The sequence below is a fragment of the Mesocricetus auratus genome, unplaced genomic scaffold (genome assembly GCF_017639785.1).
Source record: "Mesocricetus auratus isolate SY011 unplaced genomic scaffold, BCM_Maur_2.0 Super-Scaffold_100024, whole genome shotgun sequence".
Lineage (NCBI taxonomy): Eukaryota > Metazoa > Chordata > Mammalia > Rodentia > Cricetidae > Mesocricetus > Mesocricetus auratus.
In genome coordinates, this window is record NW_024429205.1 from 21,844,301 (window position 1) to 21,868,928 (window position 24,628).

At 47.8% G+C, this 24,628-nt stretch overlaps 1 protein-coding gene across 6 annotated transcripts in view; it reads left to right on the forward strand.

Moving 5' to 3' along the window:
* Positions 1-15,352, forward strand: part of Togaram2 (TOG array regulator of axonemal microtubules 2) — a 57,158-nt gene extending 41,806 nt beyond the window's left edge. For all 6 annotated transcript variants that reach the window (XM_040730840.1, XM_040730838.1, XM_040730839.1 and 3 more), the window contains 2 exons: positions 8,333-8,419; positions 14,874-15,352. In XM_040730840.1, the coding sequence (XP_040586774.1) occupies positions 8,333-8,419; positions 14,874-15,178 (392 nt within the window). In that variant the 3' untranslated portion in view covers positions 15,179-15,352. The remainder of the gene's footprint in view (positions 1-8,332; positions 8,420-14,873) is intronic.
* The last annotated feature ends 9,276 nt before the right edge of the window (positions 15,353-24,628 follow it).

Here is a 24,628-nt window from a genome sequence, read left to right on the forward strand (position 1 = left end):
TTCCTCCAATAAGGCCCTACCTACTCCAGAAGGCCCCGCCTCCTAATCCCTCCCAAGTAGCATTACTCCCTGATGATCAAGCATTGAAGTTTCTGAGCCTGTGGAGCCATTCTTATTCAAAACACCACAGTCTACTAGGTACCACATGGTCAGGAATAGAGGTGATGAGAAAGGACTTGGTCCAGCCTCCCGATAGCCAGTCTCAGGGCCACACAGGACACCACAGGGGTGGGTGAGGGGTGCTTGGCAAGACCCTGCTGTGCCAGAGGTTGGCGAACAAAGAATGGAGAAAGAGAGGAGGGCATAGTGGGCAGGCATCACGAGAGGCAAGGCGTGTCAGATCCTGTGCACTCAGAAGCCTCAGGACTCAGTTCCCCAATGGCAGGTGGACTTTTTGGTGCATCTCCTTTTCCTTTCCAGGCTAGAAGGTGATACTTGGTATATCCCTAGAGGGAAGGGTGAGTTTGAAACTTCAGGTGTGCTGAGAAAGAGGTACCTGAGTAGGCTTATGTCTGGGCTAGTGTGAAGGAAATTGTATCTGGAGACTGCCTTTACTATGTATCTAATGGGCACGAGCTGGCACCTGGGCTCTGGCATTCACAGAACATCTTGGGTGAGATGTCCCTGGCATATTCACCTCCTCTCCTTCCCCAAGCCTTGGCCAGAACCCAGTTCCTGGGCCTGGGACAGCAAGCTGTGTCCTTGGCTAGAACCACCAGGAGGAGTTTCAGTTACAAATCAAAGGTTTGGTCAAGCCCTTCTCTGTCTCCTGAGTTCATAAATATTGTCAATTTCCACATTTCATCTTGGAGGAAATTTATGATTTGCTGAGTTTGTTGCTGTGGAACAAACAATACAAATCGAGCCCTAAATTACAGCTTGTTCCCTGAGCTGCTCTGGGTGAGTGAGATTGCTGTTGCCAATAATCAAGGCTCTTGGTAAATCACCCCAGGCCCTGGATTTATTGGGAAAACCTACACAAAGTGGAATGGGCTTTAGGTACTGGAGGAGAATGAACACTCATGTCTGGGGAGTAGGCTCTTTTAACTCTTCCTCCACCAAGTGCTTCAGCCTGTTCTTTGCCACTGGGCCAACTTTCCCTAGCATAGAAGAGCCTGGCACTTTGGACAACAGAATTCAGTGTCTCCCATAGTTATCACTCAGATACCCTCTACCTGAGGATCTGCTGTACCCACCTAACATGAATACCCTGGAAAGCAGTAGCTCTGGGAGTGGCCAGTGTATTAGTCTGCTTTCTGCTGCTACAACAAAAATCTCCAAGGCTGGGAAGTTTGTATATATATATAGGAAAAAAGAAATTAAATTCATAGTTCTGGAAGTCCAAGATCATGGTACTTGTTTCTGATCAGTCTTGATGAAGACCTACCTCACAGTGAATGGCATCACAATGGTGGATGGTGTCACAATGGTGAATAGTGTCACAATGATGGATGGTGTCACAATAGTGAATGACATCACAATGGTGGATGGCGTCACAATGGTGGATGGTGTCACAATGGTGGATGGCGTCACAATGGTGGATGGTGTCACAATGGTGGGAGTTTCTGTGGAAGAGATTACATGGTGAGACAGGAAGACAGACACCAAGAAAGAAGGTTATTGTGCTTAGTAAATAGTTTTCTTCGTGAGTCCACAATTTCAGATCCCAGAACCCACTTCAACTGGGACATGGAAGCATAAGTGTCTCTGTAATCCCAGTGCCCTGTGGAGAAATGGGAGGCGGAGATGGGAAACTCAGGGGAAGCTGGCCTGGGGATGCAGCAATGAAACAAATGTCTCAAACAAAGTGGAAGGCAGGGACTGATACCTGAGGCTGCCTCTGACCACACACGTGGGAACGGATTCACTTCTCAAGGTCTTATTAATCCCTCCTAGGGCAATGCTCCTAATGACCTCATTACTTTCTGCTAACATCTACTTCCTGAAAGTTCCTATCACTTTCCAACATTTCCATGCTGGGGACCAAGCTCCTAACACAGAAACCTTTGGGGACCAGCATGCTGCAAGCAGGGTTTCAGCCGTGTGGTTCTCTCTGTTGGGACAAAGTCCTCTTTGACACAGGTGAAAATAGTCCTTGGGGCAGGGAGAATGATGCCAGTTTGTGTGTGTGGTGGGGGGCAGTTTTCTAACTCCTTAGATTGGTGCTGAGATTTGAGATGGACTGGTGTTGGCTTGAAGGTCCAAGGGAATCCAATACATCCCTGGGAAAAGCCCCAGTGGAGCCTACAACGCGTAGCATGCTATCTTGGCTCCGAGTGTGGTGTTGTTTGAACAGGTGTGGGATGAGTTGTCTGGGCCAATTGGGTTTGCTGTGCCACACACCTTCTCAGGTCCACCGGCAACACCGATCCCGAGGGTGTTTTTGACCAAGAAGAGCCAAGCTTAAGGATTTAGGTTAGTGACATGGAGAATTTTGTCACCCCCATTGAGTACCAGGGGTGGAGTCATGTTGTCCCCAGGAAGGACTTTCATCTGCCTAGCTGGAGCTGAAGGTAGCTCAGGAGAGACACAAGTAAACCTCCTACTGCCCAGAGAGTTGGGTGGTAGCTGCAGAATGTGAATATAGTCTTCCCACACTACCCAGCTAAGCCGGGTAATTCTAGCTGCAGAATGTGAATATGGTCTTCCCACACTACCCAGCTAAGCCGGGTAATTCTAGAGGTCCTTTGGATTTCTCTTAGTGGCGTGCTTTTCCCGCAGCCTGCTTCTTCCTGCCCCCCCCCCTCAGGTTGGGATGACTCTGGGCTCCAGGCTGGAGATGGGCTGTCAAATGCTGGGCAGTGCTTAAACGTGGGAGGCCAGAGCGACAGCACAGCAGGCTCCAGTCTGTTTCCTGCTAAATGCGGGGCAGGAGGATCAAGAACAGTGCCAAGTGAGGCTGCTGTCCTCCTGCGTGAAGTCCAGATGGCACAGCTAAACGGGGAGGCTGGCTTCCCTAGGACGACACGGGGGATGCTGCTTGATCGCGAAATTCATTGGTAGCACGGTCTCATCAGCCCCAATCACGTCTTCTTCCCTGGTTTTCCTGCGGGTTGGTGGCTTGGATGCTTAGTCGTCGGTTGACTTAACAGGTGCTGGTTTCTGCAGCTAGCCCCGTGGGTGGACAGGAAGGAGACCGGGCAGCTTGCTCCCTGGCCTCTGCCCTTCATCACCCATCTCCTGCTCTGGGGCTTCTCTGAGCTTGAAGCTCAGCCCTGCTTTCCCACTAGACACTGATTTCAGGGGAATTTTTCTGAGGATCAAGGAAGTGCCTGAGCGGACTGGTTGGCCCTGTTGGGCTCTGTTACTGTTGGGTTAGTTGGACAAGACTTGCCTGAAGAAAACCTCAGCCTGCAGAGCTCTGCCTATCCCAGATGACCTTGGCATTCCGGGTTCTCACAGCCAAGAGGAGCTCTTAATTTAGCTCAGCCTCTAGCTAGTGCTGGAGAGGCCAGATAAGCTTGGGACTGGGGTGGCCTCGGATCTTATTTTGCTGTTTGCTCTCTGGCTTTAAATTTCTGTAAATCATATGACTGATGTTATATTGTCAACAGGCTTAGCTTCTGCATCAAGATGCCTCTCCAACGTACCAAATGCTAAAATAGGTCCATATGTGTCCAAGTTTACCCAGGGAGAATCAAGTGAATCCAGTTTTTTTGTTTGTTTGTTTGTTTTTTTTGGTTTTACGAGACAGGGTTTCTCTGTATTGTTTTGGAGGCTGTCGGTCCAGCCCGGCTTCGAGCTCACAGAAGATCCACCTGCCTCTGCCTCTTGAGTGCTGGGATTAAAGGCGTGCGCCACCACCGTCCGGCGTGAATCCAGTTTTGATGTGTGTTCTTTCATTTAGTTCTATTTATGACAGACATTGATGGTAAATACCTGAAACGCCAGCATTTTGGGAGGCTGAGGCAGGAGGATGTGAGTTAGGGCCAGTTTGAACCGAGAAAGCAAGTGAACAGTAAGTAGTTTCCAATGCTGCTTCATATCTCTCTAGTTACTTACACATAAAAAACTCATTCTTTTCTATAAAAATCATGCTTGTTGGGCCAGGTAGTGGTAGCACATGCCTTTAATCTCAGCATTTGGGAGGCAGAGGGCCAGCCTGGTCTACAGAGTGAGTTCCAGGACAGCCAGGGCTATACAGAGAAACCTGTCTGAAAAAAAAATCATGTTTGGTAATTAATGGGAAATGGAAAAATCTAAAGCATTTGAAAGGAATATAACCCATTTAGACTGTGTGTGTGTGTGTGTGTGTGTGTGTGTGTGTGTGTGTGTGTGTGTCAGGGACAGCCCTCACATGTAGTTCTTTGGGAGCTGCCTACCTTGTTTTTTGAGATAGAATCTCTCACTGTAGCTGGGCGGTGGTGGCTCATGCCTTTAATCCCAGCACTCGGGAGGCAGAGGCAGGTGGATCTCTGTGAGTTCGAAGCCACCCTGGTGTACAGAGCTAGTTCCAGGACAGCTTCCAAAGCACAGAGAAACCCTGTCTCGAAAAACTAAAAAAAAAAGAAAAAAAAAGAAAAAAGAAAAAAAGACTCTCTCACTGTGACCTGGAATAGATGCTATCAAGCCCCCAAGGGCCCACCTGTTTCTACCACCCTAGTGTTGGGATTCTAAGCACACACAACCATCCCAGGCTTGTGTGTGTGTGTGTGTGTTCTACAAGCTTGTGTGGCAAGAACTTCATCAGCTGAGCCATCTCCCTAGCTCTATCGAAGAGTTTTTAAAGGGAAGTATGAAAAACATGGCAATGTGCGCAGTGTCTTGATGATCATCTGGGGAAACTCATCCCAGTTTGGTAATGTGAGATACACCACAAGTCCTCCACATGGCCCAAACTGGATGTGGTCATCCAGGAAGAAAATAGGAGGAGGTGTGTGTACTTCAGGGCAGCCCGTGGCTGAAGTGTGGCGTCATATGCAAATGCTCAGACTCCGATTTGGTTAAACAGGATGCAAATTCAAATGTGTAACATCACGACTATGATCACAAATACGCACAGGAAGAGTGGGGCAGAGACGATGAGAGCTGAAGGGTAAGACAAACATCAACAACAACCAAAGAAAGCCAAAATGAAGGCGTCAAATGTTAATAACAGTTCTTTTTAGTTTTTAAAGATACACACAGTTTTGTGGCTTTCAAGTAGTCTGAGGGATAACACGGCCTGGTGGCCTCAGGGCCACTAAGTGGAACAGCCCTGATAATGCATGGGGTCCCTCTGTCCCTTTGTAGAGAGGAGAGCCTAACTAGCTACGTCTGTTTTCTTTTCACTGCATTAAACCTTATGTTCTTCTTCTTGGCATAGCAAGTTCTTGACCTCTTTGGGAGGCAAAAAGAACCCTTTGGAAATGTGGGCCAAGCTAACGGAGTACGGATGTTAGCCTTTTAAATGTTAGATCCTGTTACCACCACCATCGCTACCATCATCATCATCTTTTTTTTTTTATGAGACAGGGTTTCTTTGTATTGTTTTGGAGGCTGTCGGACCAGCCAGGCCTCAAACTCACAGAGATCCACCTGCTTCTGCCTCCCGAGTGCTAGGATTAAAGGCGTGTGCCACCACCGCCCTGCCTTTTTTTTTTTTAAAATGATGCTTGGAACTGAACTCAGAGCTCTTGCACATGCTAGACAAGCGTTCTGTTGCTGAGTTACCTCAAGCCAGCTCAGGATTCTCGCCTCTTGTTTGATTTTTTTTTTCATTGTAAGAATTTTAGGGCAATAATGAAACTAATTAGAACATCAAACATAAGATACAATATTAATTATATGATATGGGTCAAATCCTAAATATTATATCAACTCATCTAACCCTCACAGCAATTCAGAAAGGAACCAGGATTATCCCCGTTTTATAGATGGGTAAGCTGAGGCATGGAGGCAGTGAGTGGCTCATAACAGTGTTACACAGTAAAATGTGAAGGAGATGGGATTTAAGCTCAGGCAACTTGCACCTAGAATCTGTACCCCTTTTTCATACCTCCTTGTCTCGTTAAACCTGAGTGTGACCCAAGGAAGTGAGCCTTGTAGAAGTGACCAGAACGAGACAAGGCCAGGTGCCTGAGCAAAGTGCTCTGACACTCGCTAGCCAGCCTGGAAACCCTGTGCCCTGCTGTGATATGACTCTGCAAACATTTGCCAGGCAGCTGTACTCTGCAAGCATTTCCCAGGTACTTGGACCCAGCCAGCAGGTGCCAGGCATCTGTATTCTGTATTCTGTATTCTGTATGCATTTATGGAGCACCTGCTGTGTACCAGCTGCCATAGGAGCATTACCTGGCTGACGGGCTGGTGGTGGTTCATTTTCAAGGACTCCCCAGGCACCCTTCTTTGTGGCTCTGGAGGACTGTGCCGAGGGCCAGCCTGTGGGAGGGGCTGAGAAGGGACAAGGGCTTTGCTCTCACTGTGCCACATGGAACCAAGCCCTTTTTAAAGCCAGGCTCCTGACCTTAGGTGCTTTGCTTTGAGGTCCCCTCCCAACCACTGAAATCCCTTTGTGGTGGCGGTGAGCCTCGGGACCTATGAGTGTGGCTTAGGTCGGGTTCTGCCCTCATTGCTGCAGGGATGTCCGGTTGTCACAGGGTGGGGCCCTTTCTGTATTCTGCACACACAGCTGTGCACTTCTGCCTTCCACCATGGACTAACGCAGCACTCACGCCCTCATCAGGGGCCAATACCTTGCTCTTGGACTTTCCAGTCTCCAACCCTGAGCCAAGCAAAGTGTCATTGTTTGTAAATTCCTCATTCTGCTTTTCAAAATCACGGGAGCAGAAAATCAATGAAGATACAAAACACACCCGTTGGGTGGCTATGCCTGCCCCGCCCTCCTGACAGGTGTGGGCAAGCCCCATAGCCATCGCCCTGAGAAGAGAGAGCATTTCACTACCTTCCATTAAGGTATTCCATGGCTGTTGTGGTTGCAGAATGCTGGGAGCTGAGCATGCTGGGAGCTGGGCGTGCCAGTGCCTCTAGGTTCGAGGCAGGGGCAGTGGGGAGACAGCCGGGAGTGCTCTGCTCTTGCACTTTCCATGGACAGAACAAGGGTGTTGATCAACCCTTACTCAGGCTCTTGCCACGTGAGCACAGTTTCCCACCCTGGTGAAGTTCATGTTCAAATCAAAGAAACCTCCTCGCTCTGGGCTCCATGTCCACTACCAAAAGCGCACCAGGAAGTGCTCACTGTGGGAGTAAGTGACACCCTGGCATGGAGTATCCTAGTGACCAGAGTGTGTGTTTAGGCTTTAATAAGAGCCTTGACTTTAGAGTGCTGTCCCCAGCCCTTTAATGACCTTGGTATGACCAACGCTTAGTGCCTTGGTTCACCCCGAAGCTACAGATGCGTTCAAGTATCCATGTGTCCATCTCTGCATCTATCACAGTATCTTTATTTCTGTGTCTGTCTTTTGTCTACCAGTCATTCGTCTGCCTTCTTACCCCAGCCTCACCTTAGGGCAATTTGGAAAATCAGACAACCGTGTCAGACGGATGGGAGACGATGGGAGACTGGGAATAGTCTAACTGCTTCAGACTGCCCACTCTTCCCCACTAGCATCCTGTTCATTTGCTTTTTCAAACACTGGTCCTGGGCTGGCATAATAGCCCAGTGGGTAAACACTTGTCTTGTGTGAGGACCTGATCCTATCCCCAGATCAAGATGGGTGCTCAAGTCTACTATCCCAGCCAGACTTCCTATCCCAAGTCCCGGATGCTTGTGAGCTTCCTAGCTTGATGTACAGCAGTGGAGAGTGAGAGGCCCTGCCTCAGATAAGGTGGAAAGTGAGGGCCGGCATCTGAGGTTATCCTCCAGTCTCCATGTTTGCACAAAAACGAGCGCATGCCACACACACAGTCAGACAGACAGACAGACAGACACAGACACACAGACAGACAGACACAGAGACACACAGACAGACACACACACACAGACAGACACAGACACACAGACAGACAGACAGACAGACAGACACACACACAGACACAGACACACACACACAAACACACACACAGACAGACAGACACACACACAGACAGACACACACACAAACAAACACACACAGACAGACAGACACACACACACACAAACACACACAGACAGACACACACACACACAAACACACAGACAGACAGACAGACAGACACACATACCCAGACAGACAGACACAGACACACAGACAGACAGACACACACACACACACACACATCTGGGGGAATTAGTTCAGCTCCCCATAGGCCCCTCCCTTCCTCATGCGGGCATGTGAACACCTAGCACCGTGATCACCTGGTGTGTTGGCATGGCTAGCAATGTCTCTGTCACTGGCATCTCCATCTCTTTCAGACCACCTTTGCCTCCTGCAAGCCTTCGCTGGGCGTGTGCGTTTCCTGAGTGGCCCCGCAGTGTTGGATGTCACAGAACGCCTCTCAGGTGAGCACTCATGACCCCACCAGGCCCAGACAGCCTGTCCATCCCTGTTCTCCCCTGGGGTGTAGTTTTTTTTAGATCTCAGAGACCATTTAAAATTTTTCATAGTCTGCTTTCTCTATGACACTCTCCATATTACCAGAAGACAATCTTTGTTTTCAATGAAAGTGAGGCACATATGTATGTAACCAAATAGTTTCTAAGAATTAAGAATGTATTTCTTCCTCTTTACAGATCTGGATTTCTCTATCCCACTGAGTACCTTTTTAGAAGGGTGTGTGTGTGTGTGTGTGTGTGCGCAATGAACATAGAGAACAAAGGACTTCTTTGGCTTCTTACCTTAGGCAGTACCCATTTAGGTGTTTTTTAAGACAGGGTTTCTCATTGGTCCGGAACTTGCTAAGTGGGCTAGGGTGGCTGGAGTTTACTCTTCAGTGATCAGATTACAAAGCACGAGCCACCACACCTGTTTATTTAGCTATCTGTCTGTCTTAGGGTTTTCTATTGCTGTGCAGAGACTCCATGACTATGGAAACTCTTACAAAAAACATTTAATTGGAGTGGCTTGCTTATAGTTTCAGAACTTCTCTCCATTACCATGATAGCAGGGAGCATGTCAGCCTGCAGGCAGACTTGGTGCTGGCTCTGCCTTGGCTAGCAGGCAATAGGAAGTTGTCTGACACACTTGGCAGTATATTGAGCATAGGAAACCTCAAAGCCTGCTCCATAGTGACACACTTCCTCCAGCAAGGCCATGGCCACTTCAACAAAGCCACACCTCCTAATAGTGCCACTCCCTATGAGATTTAGGGATCAATTACATCCACAATCTGTCTGTCTTCTGTCTGTCTGTCTATCTATCCTACCTAGTTACTTTTCTGCTAGTGTAATAAAACACCATGATCAAAAGCAATGCATGGAAGAAAGAGTTTATTTTGGCTTAAGAAGGGAAGACATGGTGTGAGAAAACTGGATCAGGAAAGCTAAGAGATCATATATTCAGATGCAAACATGAGGCAGAGAGAATGGACTGGAGGTGAGGTGAGGCTAGGAACTCTCAAAACCCGCCTCCCAGTGATGCACCTCCTCCAGGAAGGTTGTACCACATCTCCAAAAAACTGGGAACCGAATGCTCAGTATCTGAGCCTAAGAGAGGCATTTCTCGTGGAAACCACTATATGTGGTTCTGGGGATAGAATTCAGGTTGTAAGGCAAGTACTTGACTGACTGAGCTATCACAAGACATAGACTCCCTTGTTTGTTTTGGAAACAGGCCCTCCCTATGTAGCCCAGGCTAGCTTCAAATGTGAAGTTCTCCTGCTTCAGCCTCCTTACTGCTGGAATTACAGATGTGTTTCCCCACACCTGGCTTCCACTGATGAGTCAGGAAGGTATGGCCCTTCCAGGCAGGCACTGCTTAGCACATGACTCGGTAGCTGACAACATTGTCATGAAAATAAAAAACGCTGCTTCTTTGACTGGACAGACACTGGCTGGTACCATCTTTTTTCTCCACCTGGGTGATGCCCATACCATTTTAGCACCCCACACCACCTCATCTGTCTCTTTTCTCCCACGCTTTTGGGAGAGCACCCCATGTTGGGAGAGCACCCCATGGTAAGCCACCAGTGTGCTGCCTCCCCCAAAGTTCCTGAGTGTCGGATGTTGAGGAGGTGCTTGGCTGTCACAAGCAGCATCAGTAAGGATTTCGGTGCTCCCTTTGAATTCTGACTTCCCTGTCCCATCTCTTACCCCTGACCTTGTCTCTGTGTCCTGCTTCAGTCTTCTCTATGTCCCTGGGGTGATTCCTTACCTCCTCAGGTGCCAGGCCTCCTCTGAAAATGTGGCGTGATGGCCAAGAAAATCAGCGGTAGCCTCAGTATGGGGTTTGGATGCCCTGGGGTGAGGATGAGGGACATGGAACTAAGATCACTCAGGAGACCAGACGCAACCCGTTTCCGTTGCCCACAATCAGTGTTTTGCAGACTAGTGGTACAGCTCAGTGGTAGAGTGCTTGACTGTAATGTATAAGGTCCTAGATCCCATCTCTTGCACTGGGCACGTAGCTCAGTGTTAGAGTGCTTGCTTAGCAAGCACAAAACCTTGGGTTTGATTGGCAGCACTGCATATACTAGACATGGTGACACACTAGACATGGTGACACACAAGCCTGTAATCCCTGTGCTTGGAAGGTGGAAGCAGGGGGCATAAATTCAAGGTCATCCGCCGGGCGTTGGTGGCGCACGCCTTTAATCCCAGCACTCGGGAGGCAGAGACAGTCGGATCACTGTGAGTTCGAGACCAGCCTGGTCTACCGAGTGAGTTCCAGGACAGGCTCCAAAACAACACAGAGAAAAACCCTGTCTCGAAAAACAAAAAAAAAAAAACAAAAAAAAAATTCAAGGTCATCCTTGGTTACATAGGGAGTTTGAGACCAGCCTGGGATATAGATCCTGCCAAAACAAAAACAAAAAACAAATCACCCCTCCCTCAAAAATCTAAAAACAAACAAACAAAACAAAAAACACTCATAGGTAACTTAGTGGGTTGAGGTGGGCGAGGAGTTTCACTGTAGATTATTCACTGACTGTTAATACTCCCCACTTCTTTTCAAGAGACCTCAGAAGCAAGTTTCTCCCAAGCATTTCGGCTAACTAGTTTTTTTCTAGAAACACCTCTGACATGGGCACCGACTAGAACAGCACATTTCACTAGGAGTAAATCTTTTGTAATTACTTCAGCTGTCTTTTAAGCTCAAGTTTAATGGGATTGCTCCCTCACAATGGCTTCCAGGGGACCTCTGTCAAGTTGAGAGACCGACCTGGCCAGTTGAGTGACTACCATGTCCCTGTGCCTGGGGACCGTGGCTCTGAGGTGGCTGATGTGTGGGCAGGGGAGGGATGTGGGCTGGGCATCTGAGCTGGGCAGGTTGCTGTTCTTGGTCTTTGGAGATCAAGAGGATGAGTGTCCCTCATTATAGGTCTGATAGGGGTCTGATAGGGGAAGGGGCGGTGACCTCATTGGTGTAGGCCAGTGTCTTGTTCCTAGACTGGGTTAGAATTAGGGTCAGGAGTTAAGGTTGGTGTTAGGGATGGTTCTTGGGATTTCTCTCATTTTCCTTTTTATTGTTTCCCTCCATTTTTTTTATTGTTTTAAGATACACATAACATGAACTTTACCACTATCTCCACTTAAAGAGGTTCTTTTGTATTAAATGCATTCATAATGTTGTCCAAGCATCGCTACCAGTTGCCTCTTTCCATCTTGTGAAACTGGAAACTCTCACCCTGTCAAACAATAACTCTTCACTCCCCTCAGTCCCCGCAACCACCGTTCTGCTTTTGTCTCTGTGAGAATGACTGCTGTGGGCACTTCATGTGAGCGGACTCCTACACAGCTTATCTTCTGGAGACTGGCTTATTTCACTTAGCATAATGTCTTCAATGTTTACCCAGGTTGTAGCAGGCATTAGAATTTGTGTGCGCATGGGTGGGTGTGCATATGTGTACACGTGCAGTTGCTTTCTACCTTATTATCTTTTAATATTTACTTATTCTATGTGTGTGTGGTCCTGAGTGTATGCCTGTGAATCATATGTAAGTAACAGCCCTGGGAGATCAGTTGAGGTGTTGTATCCCCGAAGCTGGAGTTACAGGTGGTTGTAAGTTGCTGTGTGGGTGCTAGGAACTGAACCTGGGTCCTCTGTAAGAGCAGCAAGTGCTCCAAATCTCTGAGCCAGCTTTCCAGTCTCCTCCACCTTATTTATTTATTTATTTATTTATTTATTTATTTATTTATTTATTGAGACAGAGACTCTCAGTGAACCTGGAGCTCATCAGTTTGGCTAGATTAGCTGACCAGACAGCCAAGATATTATTTTGTCTTTATTTCCCCAATGTCAGAATGATAAGTGTATACTGCTACGCCTGTCCTAAAAAATAATGCCATTATGTGGCTTTTTAAAAATATGTGAATTCTGAGGGAGTGAACTCAGACCCATATGCTTTTATCAAACACTTCAATGACTAACATTTTCTTAGCCCCAGAATTTTGTTTTGAGGAAAGTTGGACTATGATATGCACATCCCTGACTGTGTTCACCCATCTACCTGGTGATGGATACCAGGCTACTCCTAGCTTAGGGCCCCTGTGAGAGTAAGGTCACCACAGAGTGCTCAAGCACACTTTCCATAGCCTTGCTTTGGTTTTGTGGATGGGATCCCACAGAGACAGAAACATTTTGGCTGTTGAATATATGTAGCTGCTTCTCTCCTGCCTCCTCTGCCTCCCTTCCTTGGTGCTACTGGGCCACTCTTCTGCCTTCTTGGGGACTGCTCCCCCAACACAGCCTTCTCCAAGCCCAGAGAGCACAGCACTCAGTTTGCCCAGTCTGTCCCCTCTCCATGGAACTTCTCCAGGGCTCTCTGTATTGGAGCCTGCATGGCTGCAGAGTGCAGACCACTTTGACAGTTGAGAGAACTGCGACCATTGGTGTTCCCAGGGGACCCCTGCCCCCTCTGCAGATACATGCAGGAACCTTTGGGTCGTCATAGCTAACATTTACACTCCCTGGAAATGCCGTGGAGAGTATCAGTCATCTGGTGCCCACTGTCTCTGAAATCAAAGGGACACCCTTGGGTTTGGAAGATGTTAAGCTGGTGAGAGAAGGACAAATTGGGCATTTTAAAGATCTTGTCCAGCCTCTGAGACATGGGACTCCTTGAAGTTTGGAGGACAGTGTGGGCGCAGGCTTTTGGAGTCAAGGCAATCTGGCCTCTGTCTTCAGCAAGGTCTTGATGAAGAAGTCCTTGGCCAGAGTCTTGCTTTCCTTCCCTGAACAATGGGCTCACATTCGTCCTTTTAGCATGAAATGGAGCCTTGAAATTCCCAGTCTTGGATTGGAGTAGTTTTTAAGACATGGCTAGGCTCACATAGTCTTCCACAACCTCCTAGTTTCTTGGCCCCATAAATCAATTAATCACTGCTCTTGGACTTATTACACTTGACCAGGATGCCAGGCAGACTGGGCTGCAAGCTGTGTGTGTGTGTGTGTGTGTGTGTGTGTGTGTGTGTGTGTGTGTGTGTGTGTGTGGTGCGTTGGCTAGCACTGTTGTGCTTAGGATAATTAGTCACAGCTTCAGGTCAGGGCAACCTCTCCATGAAGGCCTGGGGAGGCTTTGACATTGACTGCAGCCCTAGTACCTACTTTGGCGATAGAGAGCTTGCTGCAGGTTCATGTGGGTGATGAGCATTCTTGGGTTTAGAGGGTTAGGTTCTGAGACGGCCAGGTTCAAGGGATCTTCACTGGGATGGAGGGTCTAATTGGAGCCCGATGGCTTGCATACACATTCATCTCCACAGACTGTTGCTTGATCGTGATGTTAGATGTCCAGATGCTGGGGAGGCCCTGTGGGGCTTGTTCCTTGCTAGCTGTTTTATATGCCAGCCTGCTTCTTTGGAGACTATCAACTTTTCCGTTACTGGAGTTGCTAGATTTGGAGTCTGGACCTTGGCAGCCCTAACAAGCTAGTTTCAGCTACCCATCCTCAACAAGCCAATTAAAGAACAAGTAAGAGGGGAAAGTAGAGAAAAGAGATTTATTCAGTGTCACACTGGGAGAAACAACATAGAGGGTCAGTGGTCTCCCGCAGTCTTCTTTGGGGTCCTGACCTGAAGTTTAGGTTGGAATAGAGGCATACATAGTCACATTGTCCCAGACCAGGTATAGTCATGTCCATCCTCACCGTCTCCAGTCTCACTGCAAGGTGGTCTGACAAGGACCGGGGAGACACGTCCTTTTCTTTCTCTCAGCACAAGGTTCCTGGGGAAACTCCAATTTTCTAGGGACCGTTGTCTCCATAATTGGATAGTCAAAGAGACAGGTACAGGTAAGTCTCTAGAATAATTTCTTTCCTACAGGGTCACATTGCTAGTGTAGCATTTCTCTGTGTTGGTATGACTCTCCCAGGTGGCAATATGGATTTATGCAATGCTAATATTGGCTACTATTTGTCACCTGTTTACTTGACATTTACTTAAGATGGAATCTCTAACAATCTTGAGAGCCTGGCTTAGGCCTGCAATTCTTACTTTACAAACATAAAAAGGCCCAGAGAGGTGGCGTCTTTTTCAAGTTCACACAGCTGGCAGATGGTAGAGGCCACTGGGGCTGAGGGAACACATGATTGATTGTCATGGATCTACCTCATTTGCATTGGCTTTCTGGTCCTTTGTTTCTTTAAAAAAAGTATATTTTATGGCTGTTATGACTGCAAAGCAATATTTCTCTTCTGATGTTAAAATAAATTGAGACATTTTTAGAGCTCCTGAATGTCATGAGGCTTGAGCACAGGGGCTAGGGGGGATGCCTGCCCTCCAGAGCACAAACTCGGTAATGCTAGAGACAGAAGTGGGAAGAGAGACCCTCAAATGACCCTCCCTCTTTTCTTTGTGACAGTGCTGGTGGCCTCAGTGTACCCCCGAAAGCCTCAGGCGGTGGAGCGGCACATCCTTCCAGTCCTCTGGTACTTCCTGAACAAAATGATCGGCAAGGGTGTGCTGCCTGGGCGTGGCGGGAATGTCCGCACAGTGGTGTGCAGGCTGGCCGGAAGCCTCCAGGAACAAATGGGGTCCCGGCTGCAGGACTTCGCTGCCAATCAGCCCCAGCATGTCCTCAAGACACTCCAGGGACTTTTAGACTCTGAGTCTCTGGGGACAGTGACAAGCTCACAGGTGGGGGAACGCTCCCCGACAGCAAGATGACTGGGACCACCTGCCTCCAGCAGCTGGGTTAAAGATGGGTCTGAAACGGGAAATTATTATTTTTTACTTTATTTTTATGATGGAGTCACCTCATGACTGACTGTCCCCATTAGGGTCCCCAATGTATATAGTATATTTTGAAGTAGAAATAAAAGAATTGCTTATTTTTTTTAATCTTATATATATATATTTTTAACCACAGAGAATTTTCCAGCAGACAGGTTTATGAGACGTGACAACAGCAAACCTAGTTTTAGATAAGATAGTGACAAATAGGAAAGAAAGGGATACAAAAGCTCACATATCGTAGGAATATAGCCCAGCCCCCACCTCTGTAAGCAGCTGGAAGCCTCCTGCATCTCAGACCCCCTTGCTGTTCACTCAGATATGGTCTGTTTATCATGGGCTTGATTAGAAGTCATCGCACCACACGCTTCCAGCCCATCATGCTTCAGCCTTATGAAATCTTGAATTAAGTCTCTGTGTATCCCATGGGACGTTCTACAGGGATCTGCCCAGCTTGTCACAGAGCAGGAAGAATCTAACAAGGGTACCACCAAATGCCTTAGCTAGAAGTTGTCCATCTGGCTTGTTCTGACAGGGACGAGATGATGTTTCATGCTTATAACAGCATGGATGGGACTGTGGGGTGGGGTCTGCATGCTCTCCATTACTATACAAAATGGCACAGGCTGCTGTAGATGGGTCAGGTTGTGAGAAAGTAGAGAATAGTATTGGTCCCTAAGGAAAAGCCAGTGAGCGGGGTCCTGATCTTGGGGTGGGGGTTCTGGACATCTCTGTGGTAGGTTTAGTTTGTCTTGACCAATAACAGGTTGACAATGACGTGACTAGGATTTAAGAGCTCAGCTCACTGCCTTGAACATGCAGCTAGGCAGCTGCGATGGGGTGAAGGCTGAAGGGGTGACATTTTGCCATTGGCCAAGGACTCAGACATATAGAGGGACAGTTCCAGATGGTGAAGTCCTGAGGCCCAGCCTCGTGCCAGCAGATTTTCTGGCAGGGCCGGCCCACCCAGTGGAATCCCCCTGCCTCATCCATCATCTGACCCCCAGGTTTGATATGCATTCTATGCTGTTCTGAGCCTCTCCAGGGAGCCTGGCCTTATGCCAGGGAAGCTCTGGGCCAGGTGGATGTTGGCCAGCCCCTCCCCATGCTGAGTGGGTGATTGCAAGTCAGGTTGGGGCTTGGCTTTTAATAGCCGGATTAAGTGTGACTTTGGGTCATTCCAGAGCCAGTGTGAGCTTCTGTTCACCTGATGGTGACCCCAGTAGGGCTTTCCGGAAGCCAACTCAGTCTGGGCCAGGAGAAATGCTTGCAAAGAAAGTTATGCAGAAACACTCCAAGAGGCTGATTTTTAAATCTTCCTAAGGCTTTATGCAATTTAATTAACCATGTTTGCTTATTGTCTGAGCAAGCTTTTTGGTGGGGAGACCTGTATTTTCTGCTTGTCAAGATCCAAGGAGAGACAAGAGTATTTCAAGATTCCTTGGAATTGAAAGAGCCCAGGGACTTAGAGGTAGGCAGAGATAATGAAACTTAAAACAGAGCTGGGAGGGTTGCTCAGTGGTTAAAGCGTTTGCTATGCAAGCACGAGAGCTGGCATTCAGAACCCCAGAAGTAGGCCAACGCTGGGTGGATGTGGTAGCTCCTATGTCATTCCAGCCTCAGAAGGCAAAGGCAGGATCCCCAGAGCAAGCTGACTAGCAGACTAGTCAAACTGGCAAGCTCTGGGTTTGATTGAAAAATCTTGTCTCATTGAATAAGATGGAGGGCCTTTTACATACACCCACACACACTTTCACAACACACACACACACACACACACACACACACGCACGCACGCACACACGCACGCACGCACGCACACTCGAGGGAGGTGGGGAGAAAGCAAAAACAGCTGAAGCTCGATGCTGCTTCCTGTCTTCTGTACCCACCTCAAACCCAAGCTTCCTGTCCCTAGGGTTCTCGTGGGTGAATGTGTTGAAAATAACCGTCAACTGCGGAAAAGGGAAGGGCAAATCTTTGCTCTGTTCTGGTTTTCTTCATGATCTCAGAGTTTAATCTATTGCTCGGCAGTCGAGGTCTCTGCAGCCCACACGCCTGGCACATTGTTACTGGGAAAGGGCTGGACAGTTCTGGCAGACTTTGGGAGCCCAAAATCAAGTGTGGGGGATTGGAGTTTCAGGCCAGCCTGGGCTACAGGTTATTGCTTACAAATGACAGAGAAAATAGCAGGATAACAACTTGGGCCTTAGCCTATTGGGAAGTCCTCTAAGAGCCTCATATGAAGGTCTATAAGAAAGCTGGTTGAGCAAAGCCACGAGGAGCAAGCCAGTAAGCAGCACCCCTAGCCTCTGCACAGCTCCTGCCTCCAGGTTCCTGCCTGCTTGAGTTCCTGTCCTGCCTTCCTTCAGTGATGGACTGTGTATCTGAATGTGTAAGCTGAAATCAACCCTTTCCTCCCCAACTTGCTTTTGGTTGTGGTGTTTCATCAAGGCAGTAATAATCCTAACTAAGACACTGGAGATGTTTCTGGGGGTGGGCACATAGCTTCTGGTTATGGCGAGTCCTCCTCTCCACCCTTAGCATGAGAACAACACACTAGAGAGATGAGAGGAGACTGTAACTGCCAGGAATTCCATGTCTCTTCTTCCATTTCACAGTATTTGACAGAAACAACTGACAGAAGGATCGTTTGGATCCTGTTTTGAGGGTGTGATCCACTGTGATGGGGAAGGCATGGGGGTGGGGAAATGAGGCATTGGTCACATTGTATCCTGTTAGGGAAGCAGAGAGAGAAAAGTTGGCACTCAGCCTGCTTTCTCCTTTTTTATTCTGTTTGGAGCCCAGGCCCACGGGAATTTGAATTCTTGCTCTTCAGTTGGTGAACTTGTTTGGGAAGGATTAGGAGGTGTGGCCTTGTTGGAGGAGGTGTATCACTGGAGTTGGCTTTGATGTTTCAAAAGTCATGCCATTTCTGGCGTCTCTCCCTCTGCCTTGTGGTTGTGTCTCAAGATGTAAGCTTCTCAGCTATTGCTCCAGCACCTACCTGCCTGCTGCCATGCTCCCTGCCATGATAGTCACGGACTCTAACCCTCAGAAACTATAAGTCCCAAATAAACTCTTCTGTGAGTTGCCTTGGTCATGGTGCCTCATCACAACGAGAGAAAAGTAACTAAGATGGGGACCATCCACACCCTGGGTAGTAGGTCCTTCCTTTTCAGTTAAACTTCTCATAGACATGCTCAGAGGTATGTTTCCCAGGTGATCTCAAAGCCAGTCAAGATGACAATGAAGAGTGATCAATACAACTTCCTTTTATGTCAAGTGGGATGCTTGAGATTTTAGGAGTCATTGCCCCCAAGCCTGGCTTTTTATCTTGTTTTCTCTGCCTTTATTCACCTCCTACCTTTTAGGTAAAGAGTGGGCCTTCTGTTCTCCTTGGTGGAGGAGAGAAAGTGGAGCCTAGATAGGTAGGTGGGAGGAAGACAGTATCACAATCCACTTTATGCTTCAGATTCATCTAGCAAAGAGTGTAGCAGCTGGGCCCCTCCCTTGGGGTTTTGATTTAGTTGATATGGGGTGGGGCTCAGGGTGCTTCCCTCCCGTTTTTCCTTCCTTCCTTCCTTCCTTCCTTCCTTCCTTCCTTCCTCCCTCCATTTCTCAATTCATTCGTTTCTTCTTTCCTCCCCTCCATCTCTCCTTCCTTCCTCTCCTCTTCCTCCTCTTCTCCTTCTTCCTTCTTGTCTTCCTCCTCTCATTTCCCTTCTTCAAGAGATTCTAATGTGTGGCCAAATTCAGAAACTGTACGATGTCTTTGGCTCTATGGTGTTCCTAGCCTGTTAGTTCTCCTCTCCTGGGATGTCCTGCAGCTGGAGACAGAGACTGAGGTCAGGTACGGAGGCCCAAGGCCTGAACTTAACAAGTCTGGGCACTGTGACTTGCTGATGTATGACTTTGAAACCTTTTGACAATGTGTGAGTGGTTGTGTGTGTGTGTGTGTGTGTGTGTGTGTGTGTGTGTGTGTGTGTGTGTGGTAGTGGTGGTGAGGTGTATATAACAATAATAACTGCCTTAACCCAGCTTCGATGCAGACTACTGAGGTAATTCTTACAAATTGTTTAGCATAAGACACAGGGGACCCTTGACAATGTTCTGGGGGTCAGTGTTTTAGAGAAACTAGTGATGTAGATGTCTGCTTTCCTTGCAGTGCTGGGGCTTGATGGAGCCTAAGACCCTCCGAGTCTATGAGGGCTTCGGGCAAATGAAGTGTTTTGTCTTCTTTACTAGGAAATAGGTCCCGACTCACTTTTGGGGGCCTGACATTTCTTCCCTTTTGCCCTTGCTTGACAGGCCTTTCTCAATCTCATCCCTTCCACTGGAGGAGACCTGGATCCCCCCCCCCATCCCTCCTACCTTCTTAGAGGCTCACAGCGGGAAGCAGAAGGCTTTGAACAGAGCACTTTCCAGCTCAGACTGTTTTCCTTTCATTATAATTCCGCTACATTGGAGAATGGAGAGGAGGAGCTAGGGAGGGTGGCACTCTTTCTGCTCTCCTGTGGAGTGAGACCAGGGAGGCAGGAGAACAAGGCAGCCTGCTAATCAAATGCCTGCAACACTCTGGGTTCTGTCAGTCTTCTTGCTGGTCACTTATCTCTTTCCCTGGAGGAAGCTGGGACCCAGGGTTGCAGAGTGAGTGTCCTCAGCCAGGGTAGAGTTCTCAGGGAGTTGGGTCAAGTGTAGTGTCTGATTGACAGGCCTGGCCAGGGCTTGAGCTTTGGCATTTCCAACAAGATATGGATACGATGGTCATGGTAGGGGTCTGACCCTGGAATGTAGCTGGAGCTTGGATATGCGCCCAGGTCTGTTGTGCTCTATGGATCCTGACTTATCAGGGCCCACTACACCTTTAAGACAGTTCTTTCCTGAGGACAGTCACAGCCCATTGAGATCCCATGGGTTCCTGGAGCTACTCTGAGCTCAGAGATTTTCCTGTCAAAACCCTCATGTCAGAGAGAGCCTTAGGTATTTGAGGCAGGGTCTCTCTCTCTGACCCAGGGCTCACTGGTCATAAGGCTAGGTTGGTCAGGGAGTTCTTGGGACCCAGCTGTCTCAACTTCTCTAGTGCTGGCATTGCAGGTACGAATTACTGTGCCCAGCTTCATTATGTGGGCTCAGGAGACTTAACTCAGGCCTTCACATGCATAAGTAAATACTTCACCAATTGAGCCATCCTCCCAGGCCAGAACCAGCGGACACAAGCCTAGGGTTCAGGACCTCTGCTGTCGCCTTAATATCAGAAGTTTCCAAGCAAACCTCCACATCCAAGTGGTCAGATTTTCTAGACTAGAATTTCCCAAACATGGTTGCTGAAAACTGCTCTGGGGAGGGGGAGGAGAGAGGAGGCAGGGATGGCTGCTTGGTTAGTCTCACAGGAGATCTGGCTCCAGGGGCGGGCCTGGATCAGGCAGCCAGGCTGGTGAGTCCCAAGAGGAAGCAGGTTGGAGGAGTTGCTGCTGCTGGCTGAGCTCCAGGCTGCTGGCAGCATCAGGGCACAGGATGCTTCCCCGCTCACTCAGTGGGTGTTTCTGAGTCAGGGCCATGTGGGGGATGTGTTGGGTCATTATTCCTCAGGCTTATTCAGGGGGTGGTCTGGTGTCCGGCTCCCTGTCAAACTGGTGTTCCGTTGAAGAAGGCTGTGACATTCGAAGGCTTTGTTTTGTTTTAATCATGGCTTTATAATTACCTCTCTGAGGGGTGACAGCTGTTATTAGCGTCACCTTGGGCTCTCCTTGAGAAGTTTTACATGCAGTCAGTGATCCAGCAGCTTCGGAGCTGGTACCAAAAGCTGTTAACTAAACAGTAGTTTTAAAAAGGCACCAGGTTTTGTAAACACAGCCAATCCTATCCTGTTCTTGAAGGGCCTACTTTCTTCTTCCTGTTGAATCTGCCATCTTTTCCCATTTTGGGGCACTGAAGTACAGCCAGTGCTGTTTCCAGACAATGCTGTGGTTGTCACCTGGCCAGCCACTGCATGAGTTCATGGCAAAGAAAGGAGCAAAGAGTTCTTGGAAAATACTCCTGTTCCCTTAATGCCAGGGTAGTTTGATGTGTGTGCTTGGGGAGCGAAGAGGAGGACTAGTTGGGTCCAAAACAGATTATTGTTTAAAATTCTATCCAAGCCAGCTTAAGAGGAGTGGATGAAATTATGGCAAAGCTGTGGCTGAATGTGAAAATTAGTTTCCTATTTGTAAATGGAGGCCCCTCTGTAAATGGAGTTCTTAATTGGTCTAGATAATAAAAACCCGGAGTCAGAATTGGAGGAAAATGCTGAGAGGTCAGAGAGAAGGAGCTAAGCCATCACCATGCCTTACCTCAGCAGACCAGAGAGAGCTCCTGTTTCTCCCTGCTTGTATCCTGTTTCTGCCCAGCTACCTCACCTCCTGTCTGTCTGTGCAGACCTCCAGACCTGTATGGGTAGCTAGTGGCAAGCCCTATTCTCTGACCTCCAGACAGGCTTTATTTGTACAAGCAAGGTATCTCCCCACCCCTCCCCACCCAAAGAAGGCTGCACAGTCTCTAAGAGCTGCCTCACCTAACCATGGAACAGTCTAGGAGCTGTTTGTTGCAGGTGTCTGGGAAGGGAGCCATTTTGGAACTGGGTGTGCGTGCGTGTTTTCTGCCATTAGCTGGTGACACATCTTTGCAGCAACACATTGGCCTGCTTTCAACATCACTTTTTATTTTTTTTTGTAAGAGGTGCTGAAGAAATACTTTGTTCATAATCTGGTAGGACCTAAATTTATTGAAACAATGTAGGTGATTGTATTTCGGAAAGGAAGAGCATTGCATACAAAGAAAAGGTGTGATTCTTGTCCAGTTTTTTCATGCTCCCAGCCTCTGTATCATGGCTGCTGTTTAGGGGCCAAAGTAATTGCTGACCATCTGTCTGACAGACAGGTCACCCCAAGACTGCCTGAAATAAATGGGCTTCAGGAACTTAATTTCACCCTGTTTGGTATGTTTGACCCGTGGACTTGTGTCTCTAAGGAAAATGTTTTAATCTTATATTGTTTTCACACAGAAAGTCATGGACAGTCTCAAAGAACCCAGTCGGTCTTTATTGAGTTTGACAGCTGACTTTCCTCCCCCTATCTTTCTTTTTCCTCCCTCCTTCCTTCCTTCCCTCTCTCCCTCCCTCTCTCTTTAGAAAAAGTTTAGTTATATAGCCCAGGGTATCTTGAACCTGCTAATGTTGGCCAGGCTGGTCTGAAATCCATTCTTCCTCTTTCTACCTGTCCACTGCTGGGACTGACCTATGTCACCATGCCCAGTTTTCTGATAGCCATTCTTCACATTTTTTAAAATTCAGTTTTCTCATTTGCTATGTTCAATCCTTGTGCTTTTATTTATTTGTCTGTAGTAAAGCTTTTTTCTTTCTTTTTTTTATATACTAATCCCACTTCCCCCTCTCTCCCATCCTCCCTCTACCCCCACCTTCCCCTCACCCCATCTCTATCCTCTTTTGCTCCTCAGAGAGGTTAAGGCCTCCCACGAGGAGTCAATGAAGTCTGTCCCATCCCCACATTGAGGCAGGACCAAGGCCCTCCCTGCTGTATCTAGGCTGAGCAAGGTATCTCTCCATAGGAAATGGGTTCCAAAAAGCCAGATCGTTCATTCGAGATAGATTTTGGTCCCACTGCCAGTGGCCTCATAAGCCACCCACTGTTCTCTGCATTCAGAGGGTCCAGTTAGGTTCTATGCTGGTTCCCCAGCTGTCAGTCCAGAGTCAGTGAGCTCCCACTAGCTCGGGTCAGCTGATTCTGTGGGTTTCCCCAACCTGGCCATTCTTCACTTTCTTTATGGGTCAGTGTGCAGCTCTGGAAAGAGGGGGAAATGACAGTGAGTTCTTAATCAGAATTGTGAAATAAAGGCAGGCAGGTGTGAACATTAAACACACACAAAAGAGGAGAGAAGAGAAGAGAAGGATGGGGGGGGAGGAGAGAGAGAGGGAGAGAACCAGTGGCATTCTGAGTTCTCTAAGATGGCTCAAAAAGGTGGTTTGAACAGGGGTGCCTGTCCCCTAATTACAGTCACCTACAGCACAATCTTGGCTTCCAAAGGGTGAGCCACACGTGCACCACACTCTCCCTTTCTCTAATTCTCTTCTGTTCAGCCCTGCCAGTGCCATTACAACCAAGGTCAGACGCTGGTTCAAGTACCCAACTGCCAAGGTGTCTGGGACACCGGTGCTCAGAACCCTGGTTGTTGGATCAGCAGAAAGTCATTGTCACCCGATGCAGGGGCCACACATGATCCTCGAAGTGACTTTCTGAAGTCCACAAGCCAGTAGAATCCAAGTTCCTCCATAAAATTGAGTTAGGGAGCCGAGTGAATGAACTGTTTGTGCCTCCTCTTGTGCAACGCATCTTTAATTACATTTCATAAAAATGTCTGGATGGATTGATGGAACTTTATTGAAACTTTAGGTAGGCACGGGAAGTAAACGATGGTGCAATATAACGTGTTCTGTTAATACAGGCTCAGAACTCATTTACTTTATGGTGGTTCAACAGAATCTTTGATGTGGGGCTACTTAAAAATATATTACCTTTGAAAAGATTTCCTTTGGAAGACAGAGTGGGTGCTTGGCAGCCGGTAAGTGGTCGACCAGATGATCAATTGACAAACATGTCAACATGTATAATTCACTGTACCAGCTCCCCCGGTACATGTAAAACACCGGTTTATTTTAGAAAAAGAATACATTTCTCAAAATTCCTTTCATTCACACTGTAGGATTTATGAATCAAGTCTTGTCGAGCATAAGCTCTTTGCAATGAAGGGACAAATCTCTTTGGTCTGTCTGCCATGCATTTCTATCAGTTTGGAATATTTGAAAATCTGGACTGGGCGTGTGACATAAGGAAGGAAAATAGATGTAGCTTATAGGAAACAACAGCACAGCCCGTGGAGAGTGGTTATATTTCATTGTGAGGATTGTATTTATACTTGCAAAAAAGCTATCACTGCTCTGCTAGAATACTATATTTGCACCATTTTTCCCACCTTCGTGAATGCCTTGATGGAAATAAAAGATTGTGTTTTTCCCCCGGGACAGATCTGTTTGCTATGTTACTAAATGTGTTGGGTAGAAGTTGGGCTGATGCCTCCCTCCCTACAGCTCTGAGGCCCCCATGGGGATGGAGGATGAATGTGTATGTTCACCCACAGAGGAGAGCTGGCCCAAGTAAGAGTGTGGGCGTGATGTGACCCCCTGGCTCTGTGGAGGCATCCTCTTGTCTGGAATGAAGAATGATAGATCAAACAATGTCCCTTGCTGCTTTCTAACCCTACTATGGAAAAGTACACTCATGAGTGCTTACTTGGTGGGTTGGGCCCATTGGTTTAATTACTAAACAATTAAAG